The sequence below is a fragment of the Lissotriton helveticus genome, chromosome 12, assembly GCF_964261635.1.
Source record: "Lissotriton helveticus chromosome 12, aLisHel1.1, whole genome shotgun sequence".
NCBI classification, from domain to species: Eukaryota; Metazoa; Chordata; class Amphibia; order Caudata; family Salamandridae; genus Lissotriton; species Lissotriton helveticus.
In genome coordinates, this window is record NC_136073.1 from 909,855,348 (window position 1) to 909,869,146 (window position 13,799).

General features: G+C 46.4%; 1 protein-coding gene across 1 annotated transcript in view; it reads left to right on the forward strand.

The window, feature by feature from the left end:
* Window positions 1-12,074, forward strand: part of RCAN3 (RCAN family member 3) — an 88,951-nt gene extending 76,877 nt beyond the window's left edge. The window contains exons 4-5 of the mRNA XM_078671476.1: window positions 8,195-8,366; window positions 10,511-12,074. Coding sequence (XP_078527602.1) covers window positions 8,195-8,366; window positions 10,511-10,671 — 333 coding nt within the window. The 3' untranslated portion in view covers window positions 10,672-12,074. The remainder of the gene's footprint in view (window positions 1-8,194; window positions 8,367-10,510) is intronic.
* Window positions 12,075-13,799: the final 1,725 nt, after the last annotated feature.

The following is a 13,799-nucleotide window of genomic DNA, read 5'->3' on the forward strand; positions in this document are numbered from 1 at the left end:
CAAGGTACGGGAGTGTACTCGCTATACTTCTTAATCCCCAAAAAGGACGGGTCTCTCAGGCCTATTCTAAACCTCAGGCCCCTAAACCAATACATCTTGTCAGAACACTTTCACATGCTCACTTTGCAGCAGGTTCTACCATTGCTCACTCAGGGAGATTTCCTCGCAACGCTAGACCTAAAGGACGCATACTTCCATATACCCATACATCCTGCACACAGGAAGTATCTCAGGTTCACAATACAAAACCAGCATTATCAGTTCAAGGTACTACCCTTTGGAGTGACAACTGCACCCAGTGTATTTACCAAGTGCTTGGCGACAGTGGCGGCGCACCTAAGACGAAACCATATCCACGTCTACCCCTATCTGGACGACTGGCTCGTTCAGGCAAAGTCAGCCCAGCAGTGTGCCAGCCACATGTCACGCACTATTCACCTCCTACACAGCCTCGGTTTCTCAATAAACTACGCAAAGTCTCATCTACAACCCGCTCACATACAACAGTACCTAGGAGCGACTATAGACACTCTGGTAGCAAAAGCACAGCCAAACTTAGCAAGAATCAAGGCTATTCAGTCGTTGATTCAACAGTTCAGGCCCCAAAACTCGCTCCCAGTGCGAGTGTTTATGCAGTTGATAGGTATGATGGTCTCCTGCAACTTCATAGTCCCTCACGCCAGGCTACACATGCGTCCGCTCCAGGAGTGCTTAGCGCGACAGTGGAACCAGGCTCACGGACAGTTGAAAGACCTAGTGTTGGTGACCGGTCTTGCATATCACTCTCTGCATTGGCGGACCCACAAAACCTTTGCAAGGGACGACCGTTCCAAGAGCCTGTACCACAAATAGTGCTGACAACGGACGCATCTCTCCTGGGCTGGGGAGCGCATGTCCTTCATTACACTGTGCAGGGACTATGGACGACGCAGCAAAGGAAGATGCATATCAACCTGCTGGAACTGATGGCAATCTTCATGGCAATGAAGGCGTTCAAGGTACACCTATGCAACAAAGTCGTGTTAATCCGGACGGACAACATGACGGCCATGTACTACATTCAGAAACAGGGAGGGACGCACTCTCCGCAGTTGTCACATCTAGCGCAAAGCATGTGGAAGTGGGCCATTCAGAGGAACATGTTCCTCATGGCGGAACACCTCCCAGGCAAGGACAACCAGATGGCGGATCTGCTCAGCAGACACAGCCACCAAATGCACGAGTGGGAGATACATCCCTCAGTGCTACAACCGTACTTCCAGCAGTGGGGTCACCCAGAGATAGACCTGTCCGCCACAAGGGAAAACGCAAAATGCCAAAGCTTCGCTTCCAGGTTCCCACATCCGCAGTCTCAGGGCAATGCGATATGGATGAACTGGTCAGGCAGGTTTGCGTACGCTTTTCCCCCAGCCCCGCTCATACCACTAGTGGCACGCACACTGCGTCAACACTCACTGACTCTCATCCTAGTTGCTCCAACGTGGGCGTGGCAACCGTGGTACACCACGTTCCTAGAACTTTCCGTGGTGCCCCACCAGCGACTAAGACTCACACCTAGTCTCCTCACTCAGAGCCATGGAGACATTCAGCGCCCGGATCCGCAACAATTGAACCTTGCAATATGGCTCCTGAGGTCATAGTTTGGTTACCTAAACTTACCTCCAGACTGCATGAACATTATCAAGGAGGCTAGACGACCTACCACCAGGGCATGCTATGCGGCGAAGTGGAAACGGTTTGTCATATATTGTACCAATAATGACATAAATCCGCTGGATGCATCTACGCAAAACATCATATGTTACCTGTTACATCTGCATAGATGCAATCTAGCCTATAGCTCCATCTGCATACACTTAGCTGCGGTGGCCGCTTATCTTCAGAACAGGCAACACCTTTCCCTCTTCAGGGTTCCTGCTATTAAAGCTTTTATGGAGGGACTCAAACGCGTAATTCCTCCAAGACACCCACCATCACCCGTCTGGAACTTAAACGTGGTTCTAACCAGACTGATGGGACCACCTTTTGAACCTCTACATTCATGCGAGATACAGTTCCTAACGTGGAAAGTGGCTTTCCTGGTGGCAATTACTTCCCTAAGAAGGGTTAGTGAGCTACAAGCCCTCACTATTCAGGAGCCATTCATACAAATTCGTGCAAATAGAGTAGTACTGCGCACAAACCCTAAATTCATGCCGAAAGTAGTATCCCAATTTCACATTAATCAAACTATCGACTGCCAGTGTTCTGCCCAAACCCAGATTCCGTGGCAGAAAGAGCTCTACATACCCTAGACGTTAAGAGAGCTCTCCTGTACTATATAGACAGGACAAAACCTTTCAGAAAAACTAAACCACTATTTGTTGCCTTTTCTCCACAACACAAAGGCAACCCCATTTCCAAATCAGTTATAGCCAGATGGATTGTTAAGTGCATACAGATTTGTTATCAGAAAGCTAAACGCACATTAACAGTTCCCCCACGAGCGCACTCCACACGCAAGTTAGGGGCATCCATGGCTTTCCTGGGAAACATTCCTCTAGAAGACATATGTAGGGCAGCCACATGGACCACCATACATACATTTACCAAACACTATTGTGTGGATGTACACTCCAAACAGCAAGCTGCTGTAGGACAGGCTGTACTCAAGACTCTTTTTCAGGCAGCTGCAGCTGGCACAGGCAACCACCGCTAGGGAGATACTGCTATACATTCTATGCACAAGATGTGAATTCAGCAGCCCACATGCCTCGAACGGAATATGCTACTTACCAGTATGCATCTGTTCTTGGCATGTAGGGCTGCTGACATTCATATCGCCCTCCCTCCTCCCCGGTGCCCGTCGCAGCTGTAGCAATCATAATTATTCTTAGCATGGACATCTCTTACTGTACTATACTCCATCTCTGCCACAATGGCGAAAAACAATCTGAGGATGGAGAGGATGCCCATGCGCACTGTAGTCCAGGGGAGGAGCCACCTATCTCGTGATACTTCGAAGACTCTTCCAGGACAACAATGTGCAATCATCCGGACCCAACACTAGGCGGCGATCTATGCATAGATATAAATGTCAGCAGCCCTACATGCCAAGAACAGATGCATACTGGTAAGTAGCATATTCCTTTGAAATGTGCTCTGTTGAGCGGGTTTCCAATCAAGCTCTTTTTTTAAAATTGTAAAGTCCCTGCGTGCCATACTTATCAGCCTTGACAGCCCTTTCCAATTGCATTTGACTGAGAGTTTACAGTGGAAAACTCCTTCCTATCGGATTTAAGAGTTCACAATGTAAAATTCCTTTCTATTGTATTTATCCGTGGACTCGCAATGTGAACACACCCCTTCCTGTTGTGTTTGAGAAATCTGACAAGCGCAAGTATACAACACCCCCCTCACCCGAAATGTGCTTCTTCCCTCCCCTATGGCCCCACCCTCTTCCCAGGCTCACCCTACACCTCGCCCAGTGGTCCCCGCATACATTTCCCATCCGGTCAGAGCATTAAGCCCCATGGGATGAGGCATTAAGTGTTGTGTTATTGTCTGGTAAAACCTGGTTGACACTGTAATTCCCCATTCCACGGGGTTTAAATTGTAACTGCAGAGTACTGGGTCGGATTACCCCGTTGTAATGGTAAATGTATGTGTGATTGCACCCTGTGTAACTCCATCCGGTACCTGCAAGTCGCGACGAGGGCCTTCGTCTTTCCTTGCAACGCCAAGCATTCACCGCGGCCAAACCTCAGCAGGGACTCTGTGAGGAACCTTCCTCTGGTACTTGTCACCTTGAAAATATAAAGTCTGTTCTTATTGCATTTATCAGAGTTCACATTGTAAAACCCCTTCCTATTGGACTTGTCAGGGAATTCACAATGTAAAACTATTGCATATATTTTTCTGGCCAACCGTACAGTGTAAACCCTTCCTACACTATTCATCCCAGAGTTCAGCATGTCAAACCCCTTCCTGCTGCTCTGGGCACTGGTTCTCCTTCAATAATGTCTCATGTTTTTGTTATCAACAAAAAAAGTACTTCTCAGGAGGGCTGATGTGGGGATCCGTGTTAGTAAATGCCTCTCTACCAACTTTAAAAGAATGTAATAAAAAATTCACCTATAAAGGCCATTGATTGAAACACTGGATTTTCACTATAAATTTTTCTGCCCATTGATTTGTCATCATTGTTTGTAATAAACCGACCACACCAACGGATTTTACTTAACTTTTCTCAACCAACAAACCAGGCCTGCAGGCTTGGTCTTGGCTTCTCTCCATAGTCTGTGCATCGCAGGCACTCTTTCTCAGCAAACGCGAACAGCTCCTGTCCAATGAAATCATGTAAGAAGGGCGATCGCCATGAAACCAGACCTAAAACTCCTTCAGTGCGGCTTCCTCAGTTGAAATGTTGGCCTCTGCTGCCACCTGCTGGTGGGAGCCCAGAACAGCCCTTCACTAAAAGGATCTGAATGGCTTTCAATGGGATTAAAAAATCAGTGAGCTTTTTTTATTTTATAATAGTTTATTTATGATTTTATAAATTGTGCGCATGTCCCAGGGACATCAGGAGGCTTTACAAAATTACAGTTACCAATAATCATCGTGCGAATATAAAGCTGCCCTTGCAGAGTGTGGGATTTAGCCCAAGTGTATTTCGAAGGGAAGAGCCTTCAGTTCCTTGTAAGAGGTGGTATGTGGCCACACAGAGGGTCGGAGTGAATCCCAAATTCTTGTAGGGCTTCCTGAAATGACTGGTTCGTGTTTCGTTCTTGTTTGAAGGTGAGGCTCAAGAAGAAGAAACTGTTTGTTTCTTGAGTATCAGTCGTCCTGGTCTCGCGCGGATACACCCCTTTGGGGTTATTCGAGAGCGTAATAAATTAAAATAACATAACAACCACATTTGGCGCCCGAGATTGTCAGTTTACCCATGAGATAGGTGAGCGGAGAGGAACGCAGGGCCTTGTGTGTGGTGTGGGAAGGGCCTTGTGTAAATGTAAATGTACCGGTATTTATAGAGCGCAGAACTACTTCCCTGAGGTAGTGTCCCGGCGCTGTCCGTATACCGCTTAGGAACCCTTCCTGGTTTTCCCTGTGAGTGTCCACTCCTGGGCACCCCCAGGGTGAAACCAGGCATCCCAGCGCTTTTGGGGCCGTTGTGGAGATTAAGCAAGCTATTGCCCAGAGTTGCAGAGTGGGACCCATGATTGGAATAGGCACCGAGGCGAGAATTATCAGGTCCGAGGAAATTGAGCCCAAGACCTGCCGAGGCGGGTATTGAACCCTGGTCCCGGGCTAAACCTCTGCATCAGGGTCTGCCGCTCTAACCATTGAGCTACACTTCTCCACTTCTCTTGTGTGTGGTGCGGGCAGTTTTAAATTGTGCTCTCACCTCAGTAGGAAGCCACTGGAGGAACAAGAGGATGGGTGCGCTGTGGCCGAATGTCTTGTGTCCAGTAGTAAAGGGGCCGCAGCATAGGGAACGGCTCTGAGCAGGGCTCAGTGTGCTGTGAGTTTGCCCGAGGGGAATGAGATCCCGGAGTCCAGTCTGGGGAGAACCAACGCCTGAATAACTGAATGAATGATGTAACGTATAAAGCACACAAATGCTCAGAGGCATCTTGGCGCTATGCGGAACAGAGATGAGCCAACGGGGTTCTGGGAAGTATTATAGAAGATCACTGGTTAAAAGCCAAGTTTTAAGTTGCTTTCTGAAGACAGAGAGTGAGGGTGTTGTTTTCAATTCAGGTGGCCATCGGTTCCAATAAAGAGCCATGCCGCTGAAAAAAAACTCTTCCCCCACATATGGCAACTGGGAGGAGGCGGGGGGAACTGATTTTAAGTCCTATTGGGGGATGAGCTGCCTGATCCTCCCGAGCAGCCTTAGTTGGATTTGGGCGCTCTAGCCGGTGGGCGTGATTTTACTCTGGAGGTTGAACCGACTTGTTGTTCTGAGCAGTGGCAAGTTGGGGATCCAGGGCTGGGATGGATTCTATCCATGCTTCAGGGGGTACGTTGGATTTTGCCTGCGATGTAAGAATGATTTACAGGGTTAAGTTAAAAGAGGCGAGTTGAGATCCGTGTTTGAATCCTTGCCGGGGTGTTGGGGAGAAGGCTCCTGTCATCCGGGGATGAGACGTGGGGTAGAACTGGGTCTCATCAGGATCCAGGTGAAAGAAGATCCAGGATTCCCAATGGTCTCACCAGTGGCTCAGGATAGGGCTTGAATAGGGTTGGGGATAGGATTGAGCCTTGACGAGCCCAAATGTTGTGGGCTGACGTCAGTAGAGACATCGCTCTCAGTTTTCACTGCTTGAAAACATTTTGCCAGATAGGAGGTCAAGCAGTCCCCTTCGATTCCTCCGGATGCTGATAAAAGTGTGTCTGTGACTGTATCAAAGGCGACCAAGAGGTCAAAGAGCAAAAGAAGTCATGAGTCTCCAGTATCGGGGATGTGGAGCGAGTCATTCACGATCTGCAGAAGTGCAGTCTGGGTGCTGTAGTCTCATCAGATGCCAGAGTGTCTACGAGGTACTTTACATGGATGTGAGGTGGCCATGGGGAGGCTACACAGCTTTATCACCTTAAGTAAGAATGGAAGGGAGGAGGCTGGACAGAAGTTAAGTTAAATATGTTTTATGCATGTGATACCGTGCCAGTTCTGCTCATCGGTCCGTACCAGCTCTGCTTTATGCGGTCTACGCAGTGCTTATGGCCCGCATCCCCATGGCTTTGCAGCACCTCCTAGATAAATTTGTAAATATTACGGAGAATTTGGGGTTATTAATTAATATAAGCAAAACCTTTGTTATGAAAGCCAGCCAAAAGTTATTTAAGGGGCATAATATTTTAATAGGAAATTAAATTTGTCCTCCAACACCCACCTTTTCATATTTTGGAATTTTATTTGATGGTGATGGCAATTAGAGAAGTGCAGTAAAATCGAGAAGGATGCCGTTTCCTAGATCAATTGCGGGCCCGTGCAACTTCTCAAAGAAATTTTGCCAAATGTCGGTCGGTCGCGATGTATGGTTCCGAGCTGTGGGGGCAGGTAAATGTGGACGAATTACAGATGCTAGAAATTGGGTTTTTCAAAAATCTCCTTGGGCTCCCAATCAGCTGTTCTAATTTCATGTGTCACGCGGAATTGGGAGCAACTTATCGAGCAGATCTGACAAGGGTACAGCCAGTTCTTCTCGGGCACAAACTATGGACATCGGACCGTATGGGTTTTAATCGTGCGATTGTGCAGGACTGCTGTGGCTCTGAGTATGCCTTGAAAATCTCTTGGCCAAAATATATTAAGAATTTTATGTCTGATGTCTGCCTCCTCGAATATTATGATAATCCTGAAACCTTGCGGTATTTTTCTAGGAAATCATTAAAGAGAGAATGTCTACACATCCTAGAGGAAACAAGGTTAATGTTGGAACTGGTCAAGTCAACTGTACAGCATAGCAAAATGGTCCTGACCAGTTTCTCGATGCAACCGTATTCAATCAGTGTTTTTAACGCCCAACAGAGGTTTGTTCTGAGACACTTCAGACTAGATATCTTTAATCGCCTGACTAGCTTCCCTAACGCTAATAACTTGTCCCGTCAATTAACATATTGTCCCTGTGATAAGACGTCTAGTCAATCGACCATCCATGTACTGTTTTTTGGTAAATCTTATACCGATTTAAGGATCATATTTATTAAGCCCTTATTGAAATCCCTACATTTTATACAATATAGACCGGAGTACTTATTTTTACAACTGCTTCCAAATTTGTTCATATTGTGGTATAAGCAAGATTCTTGATGTCTGTTATTACCAGAAGAAAGATATTAACTGATGTATGTTAAATTGTGTTCGCTTTTACTGAACTCGTTTTAAAATTCTGATAAAAATGTTATCGTACTGTAATGTATGCTTTTATGATTCTTCTTCTGAATCGAATAAAGACGATTTGATTGATCGATTGAAATGTATTACTCTTAGATACTGGTATCTGGGTGCACTTGGAGGAGAGTGAGAGCTGTCTTATGCATACTATGGAAGCCCTAAATGTGGGAGCTGTATTATACAGCTCTGTCTGTGTTTTGATTGTGGTGACATCTTAGCGACGAGTGCCTTATGCACCTGTGAGACCAAGGATTGTTAGGAAGATGAGGACAGGACGCATGTCGTTAAATTCTCCTCGCTGCCTCTCTTCAGATACAGGTGTCGAGTGAGGAGGGTGAGAAGACGTTCCTGCTCCCCCCGAAGCCCGTCAAGCAGTTCCTGATCTCTCCCCCCGCGTCCCCTCCAGTCGGATGGAGGCAGGGCGGCGATGCCATGCCTGTTCTCAACTATGACCTACTGTGTGCGGTGTCCAAACTGGGGCCAGGTAAGGACGTCTTCTTGCAGTGCACCTTGGTGATTGACGCAGTGATGCAGCGCTCTCTGTGGCCCCGGTTCAGGTATCATTCGGAGGACGTCACCTGTGGATGCAGGCGTGGCCCTCTGCTCACCCTCCTGGAATAGCCACCACTCTGATCGGATACTCAGATTTGGGTTGGAATCTCAGGAGTCCAGTGTTGCCCCATGTCAGCTAATTTAGGGTCCTAAAGGTTCTTTTCTGTCGAGCCATGTGGGTTTAGCGCAGAGCCAAGGTGCCTGTTCCTATTTGTGCCGGCCGGCACAGACAGGCGCATATATAGATTAATTGTTTAGCGCAGGCCTGTACAGAGCACTAGAGCGCTCTACAAAGTTGGTGATGCACAGGGAAGGTACCATGACGGCAATAACATGGTGGATGCAGACAGAGAGGATTGCTGTGAGGATCTGGCGTTCTTATATGATATGGCTGTGGGCCTTATCGTAGATTATACTCGCAAAACCTCTACTGGGTCCAGTCAGGCTCATTTGAGCAACCTTAAGCTCAACCCTGGAAGCTGTGGCTTCGAGCAGCAAGGCTTGAGCAAAGGAACTTAGTGTGAAGCATTTAACGGAATAAGAACATCACACAGCACGAAAGAAACCACTACACCCATTTATGAAAATACAGTGTATTTTCATGAATTTTTAGAGTGCAAGATTAGCAAAAGTGACCAGAGGGTTCTGGTGATATGATTTTGCAAAGATTTTCACACTTTTAATTTTGACTGCAAACAAGCATTGGCCAACAGAAAGTTTGAAAACTTTTCGAAAGTTTGTAAAAGTTAGTTTGGCTACTCCGGTTTAGCTTGGACGACCAAATCTGACCGGATGAAGGTCGAGGGCAGTGATTCTCAAAGTACGGTCCAGGGGCTGCATGCGGCTCTCCTAACCTGTACATGCAGCCCCCGGTCAACAGCAGCACTGGGTTGCTGTTTACTCTACATGACACTGACATTGAAAAGAATTTAAATAAACAAGCAAACATTTATTTAAAGGGCACTCAGAGTTAGAGACTCGATGTAACTGGGGAGTCCTGCACCGCTTATCTTTAGAAATTCCTTCGTTATTAACGCCATCTTGCAGCATGAGTGCAAAGGTACGATAAAGGCTCGTCAAAATTCTAAAGGTGTATTTCATTAACATGCAGAACTCTTTCACCTTAGTACATCAGATTACACCAGTGCATTGCAGAGTATTTTTAAAAGGGATCATTTTTAAACATGAATTTGGTAACATTTATTTTTCCACGCCCCCTCCCCCCCCCATGACAACAAGGTCAATAGTGAACTTTGAGGTAAATCAGTTGTTATGGGCACTCTTTGGGTGGCCTGAGTTTCTATTGTACATGAATTGCATCAACGTTTATTAAATTAAACACTGGAGAAAGTTTTGTACAGCACACATCCTGAATTCATGTATTTCAAGGATCTCTTATTTATTATTATGAAGAAAAAAGGAGGGAAAGTGAAATAAATCCTGGGTTCTCACAGTTTTGTTCAGTGGAGACGCTGAGTTGAATCCCTGGTTTTCTGGTTTCACGTTGGGCAGTTCAGCCACCAGATGTGTATGCTTAGCCTCCCCTACACCCACCCTACCGCCAACTCCCATCGCCCCAATCGCCACCCTGCTGGCATCAGTGGGGCCCTCGGCCACATCACTCATGAAACATTTTGGCCCCTGAGAAAATGTTTGCGAGTATCCGTTGTCCAGGGAGTCAGTGGTTTAGAGTTGGACGGTTTCCTGGCACTTGAGCATTTTCCAGTCCACCTCTAGCCTTTACAACATGGCCGCCATAGACCTTAATGGAGTGGTCCTGATGCTGGTGATACAGGATAAAAAGATGCTCAAAGATGATCCAGTTGGGTTGTGCTCGACTATGATAGCTCCTCAGTCCACGAGTGATGTGGGGCGACTTAGGCCACAGAGGTCGGGGTCCACGAAGTCCTCTTTCATGGGTAGAAGGGCAGCAGCAGCTGGGCTTCTGGTCACTGGATACACGGGTCTGAGTAAAATCCTTTACTGGGGACTAGTGTCCCGCTGGGGCAAATAAATTGGACTCTTATGGCACCCCCTCACTGCTTCACTAACCCCACTGTTTCTTGTCTGCCCCAGGAGAGAAGTACGAACTTCACGCAGGAACCGAGTCCACGCCCAGTGTCGTCGTCCACGTCTGCGAGAGCGAGACCGAAGAGGACGAGGAGGACATGAAATGTTCAAAACAAAAGATTGTTCCAACTAAGCGCCCAACTGAGCCTTCTCCGCTGGCAAACTAGCCCAAACCTGTCTACAAGAGCTTAAGTAGGAGATAGTAGAGCGTAGTAGAGTTTCGATGCAATCAACACCACAAAAGATGAAATCTATATGTATTCGCACCTACTATACATATTGGAAGTTTCTGTAGGGAAATCTCAGATGTAGTGTAAATGCTGTCTGTATTTAATGGATTCTTGGACATTCATTGTCCGCGTGACACCTGTACCCTCGTCTTCAATGTCCTCATCCTCTCTGGCTTTTCATTGCACTTACCTTTTGTATTCCAGTGTTACTGTTCGTTTTAACTCCTAACATTCTGCACTTTAAGTTACAGAAAAAGCCCTCCAACAAATTGTGTCCTCAACTTTTAGCAAAGAAACTAGTATTTTTTTTATTACCAATGTTTTTTAAGTTGATTGTTTTGTGATTCCTTGGATTATGGTTAGGTTTGGCAACATTGCTTGAAGATTTGTGTGGTTACCTCATGTTCCAGAAGGCTTGGCCCTTGAAAACCCTTACCTTCCTCCAGGGATGGAGGGGTTCACCTGTGAGCAACAGTTTGTCATTTTGTAAAAGAATTTTAAAAGCGCAGGACAAATCACCCCCGAAGAGTATTTATTGGAAAAACTAATTTGCACTTATTTCCCAATTTCCCATTTTCCAATAATCATTGTTTACTCCCAATTAAATATAGTTTTCTAATATTCATTCCTTCATCCCAAGTAGGTGTTTTAGGGTTAATGAAAAATCATATTTATGTTTTACTCAAAAGGTATCTTTTTAGTCCCCATTAAACCTACATTTTGTATTTTATTTTATTTTATCCAGAAGCAATTTGCTCACATGAAGTAGTAGTTTTTAATTCTGCCAATTTTCTACAATTCGTGGTTCAAACAGCGCCACAACTAGTTGGATGTGTACCTTATTTGTTCTTTTTTGTTGTTGTGTTACACACTCCCCCCACAAAGACATTTTTTTGCTGGAAAATTTCAGCCCAAATTCCAACTAGGCACATAGTATCTTTTTTTATCCCATTGTCTTGTACTTAACATTTGTGTGAACCCTCTGATGCCAGGCCGCCTTCAGGTCAGTGTTCACCCTGCACAACTCTTCATGACAACCACTGCATCTGTGCCTAGCTCATTTGTGGAACATTTGGGGGGTCAAGTGCTTGTATCAGAGCATCGCCATATTCCTTTTTCCGCAGGGCTGGAGTGTTCTTGGTGTTCTAAAAAGAAGCACATCCTACTGGGAGGGTCTTTTAAAAGTCATTCTTGGTTGCTTTTGCAAGCAGTCCGCCCTCTGTAGAGCGAGGGGCCGTGAAGTCTTGTTGTTATTGTATAGAACTGTGTATATAAAATGACTTAATTTATTCTTTGGCTTTTGCTGAACAGAAAGACTCATTAAATTATTTCTAAAAATACATGGTCACCTTTTATTCCAAGAGAGTATTTTATAAGGAATGATTGTATTGATTTTGTGGCTTGCTGTAATCGTTATAGAGGACTGACGTACCACAGCTGCTGATTACTGAGTCCAGAGTCCACCAATCCGGACTTGGAGGGAACGGCGTGCCTGCGCGCAGTGCCGGAAGTTACGATGGGTCAGGGCGTTTCTCGTGTACAACGACTGAAGGTTCTAGAGCATGGACGATAGGTCTACAGGAATATCTGACCGTCTGTTCCTTCAAATGGAGAGAAACCTCTCCTAGAAGATCTCACAGCACACCAAGGCGACACCGTGGGACAGCATGGACTGGCCAGCTCCAGGTACCAGAGGGCCTTGACCTGACCATCCTTGGTAGCGGGAGGCCTTTGGAGACGCGACAGCGGTGGTACATGATCTGAAATGTCTGATCCTGCGCCAGGCGGGCTCCATGGCTCAAACCCGCTCTATTAGGGGAATTAGGTGGGGCAATGATTCCAGGGAAGGGCTGTGGAAGGGCATTTCCTGTTGCTTTCATTCTGTCATTAACACCTGGTTTGGATTCTCCATTGGTTTTCCTTGCACACGTTAGACTTTCCCATAGAAAAGGCTTAAACTTGCATAGGTTTCAGTATGCGTTGAAAATTCAATACGTCTGAGGGTTTCGTGCATTCCTCAGTGGTACCTAGCGGAACCTGTTACCGTTCGTCCAGGGAGTGTTAGGAGTTGCTCATGACGTTGGAAGTGTTGTTGTCTCCTTCAATCACCAAATGTTTCCCTCCTGCAGGAATGGAACGCGAGCACCCGGGTACTTTTGAGATTGTTTCATTTCCTAACTGTGTAACTGAAGCTCCTGCAGGCACCGCTCAGCTTGGGATAGAGAACCGTGTGTGCTCTAGAAAAGTTTGTGAGTGAAATGTATCGATGAATGTCAGTTCTGAAACTGGTATGTAACAAACACGCACTGAAGATTTGCGTGAATTAGGTAAAGGTTGTACATCAAGGCAGCATTGAGTTACAACTTATTTGTAGAAGTGTGTTAGACTAGGCCAAGTCCTTACGGTGCCTCTGACCCGGGGTTGTGGTGTCTATCAACCATGTGTCTGCCCCAGAAAGAAAGGGAAGGTGGCGCGACAGAGGATCCTCTCAGGGTGGATAGTTCACTGTATCTGAATTTGCTATGCGCTGTCCAAGAAGCGGCTCTGTGGGCCTTCGGACTCACTCCACTAGGGCTTGATTTGATTTGATTGGTGGATTTATAAAGCGCACGAATGCCCAAGGGCGTCTTGGCGCTGATGAACTGAGCTGCAGAAGAGAAAGACCCTTGCGGCCCACTTAACTGGACTAGGCTGAGAAAAGCCAAGTTTTCAGGTTCTTCCGAAAGGCCACCAGTGAGGGACTGTTTTTTAATTCAACGGGTAACTTGTTCCACGTTTTTGCTGTGTTTAGTAGGAAACTTCTCCCCCCCGCCCCATCTTAGTTGTTTAAATCTGGGGTTATGAGAAGCTTAGCATTACTAGATCTTAGTGCTAAGGCAGCCAGAATGGTACTGGCGCAAATGGTACCTTTGCTAGACATCTTCCTGGCTGCAATGTGGGCATTGGTGCATACATTCATGACTCACCCCTGCGTGACAGTCCGCTCCAGCAGGGAGGTCACTTCACCCACTCATTTCTCAAGGACATTTGGCCTGAGTTCACTCCTTAGACCCTCCACCGCGGGA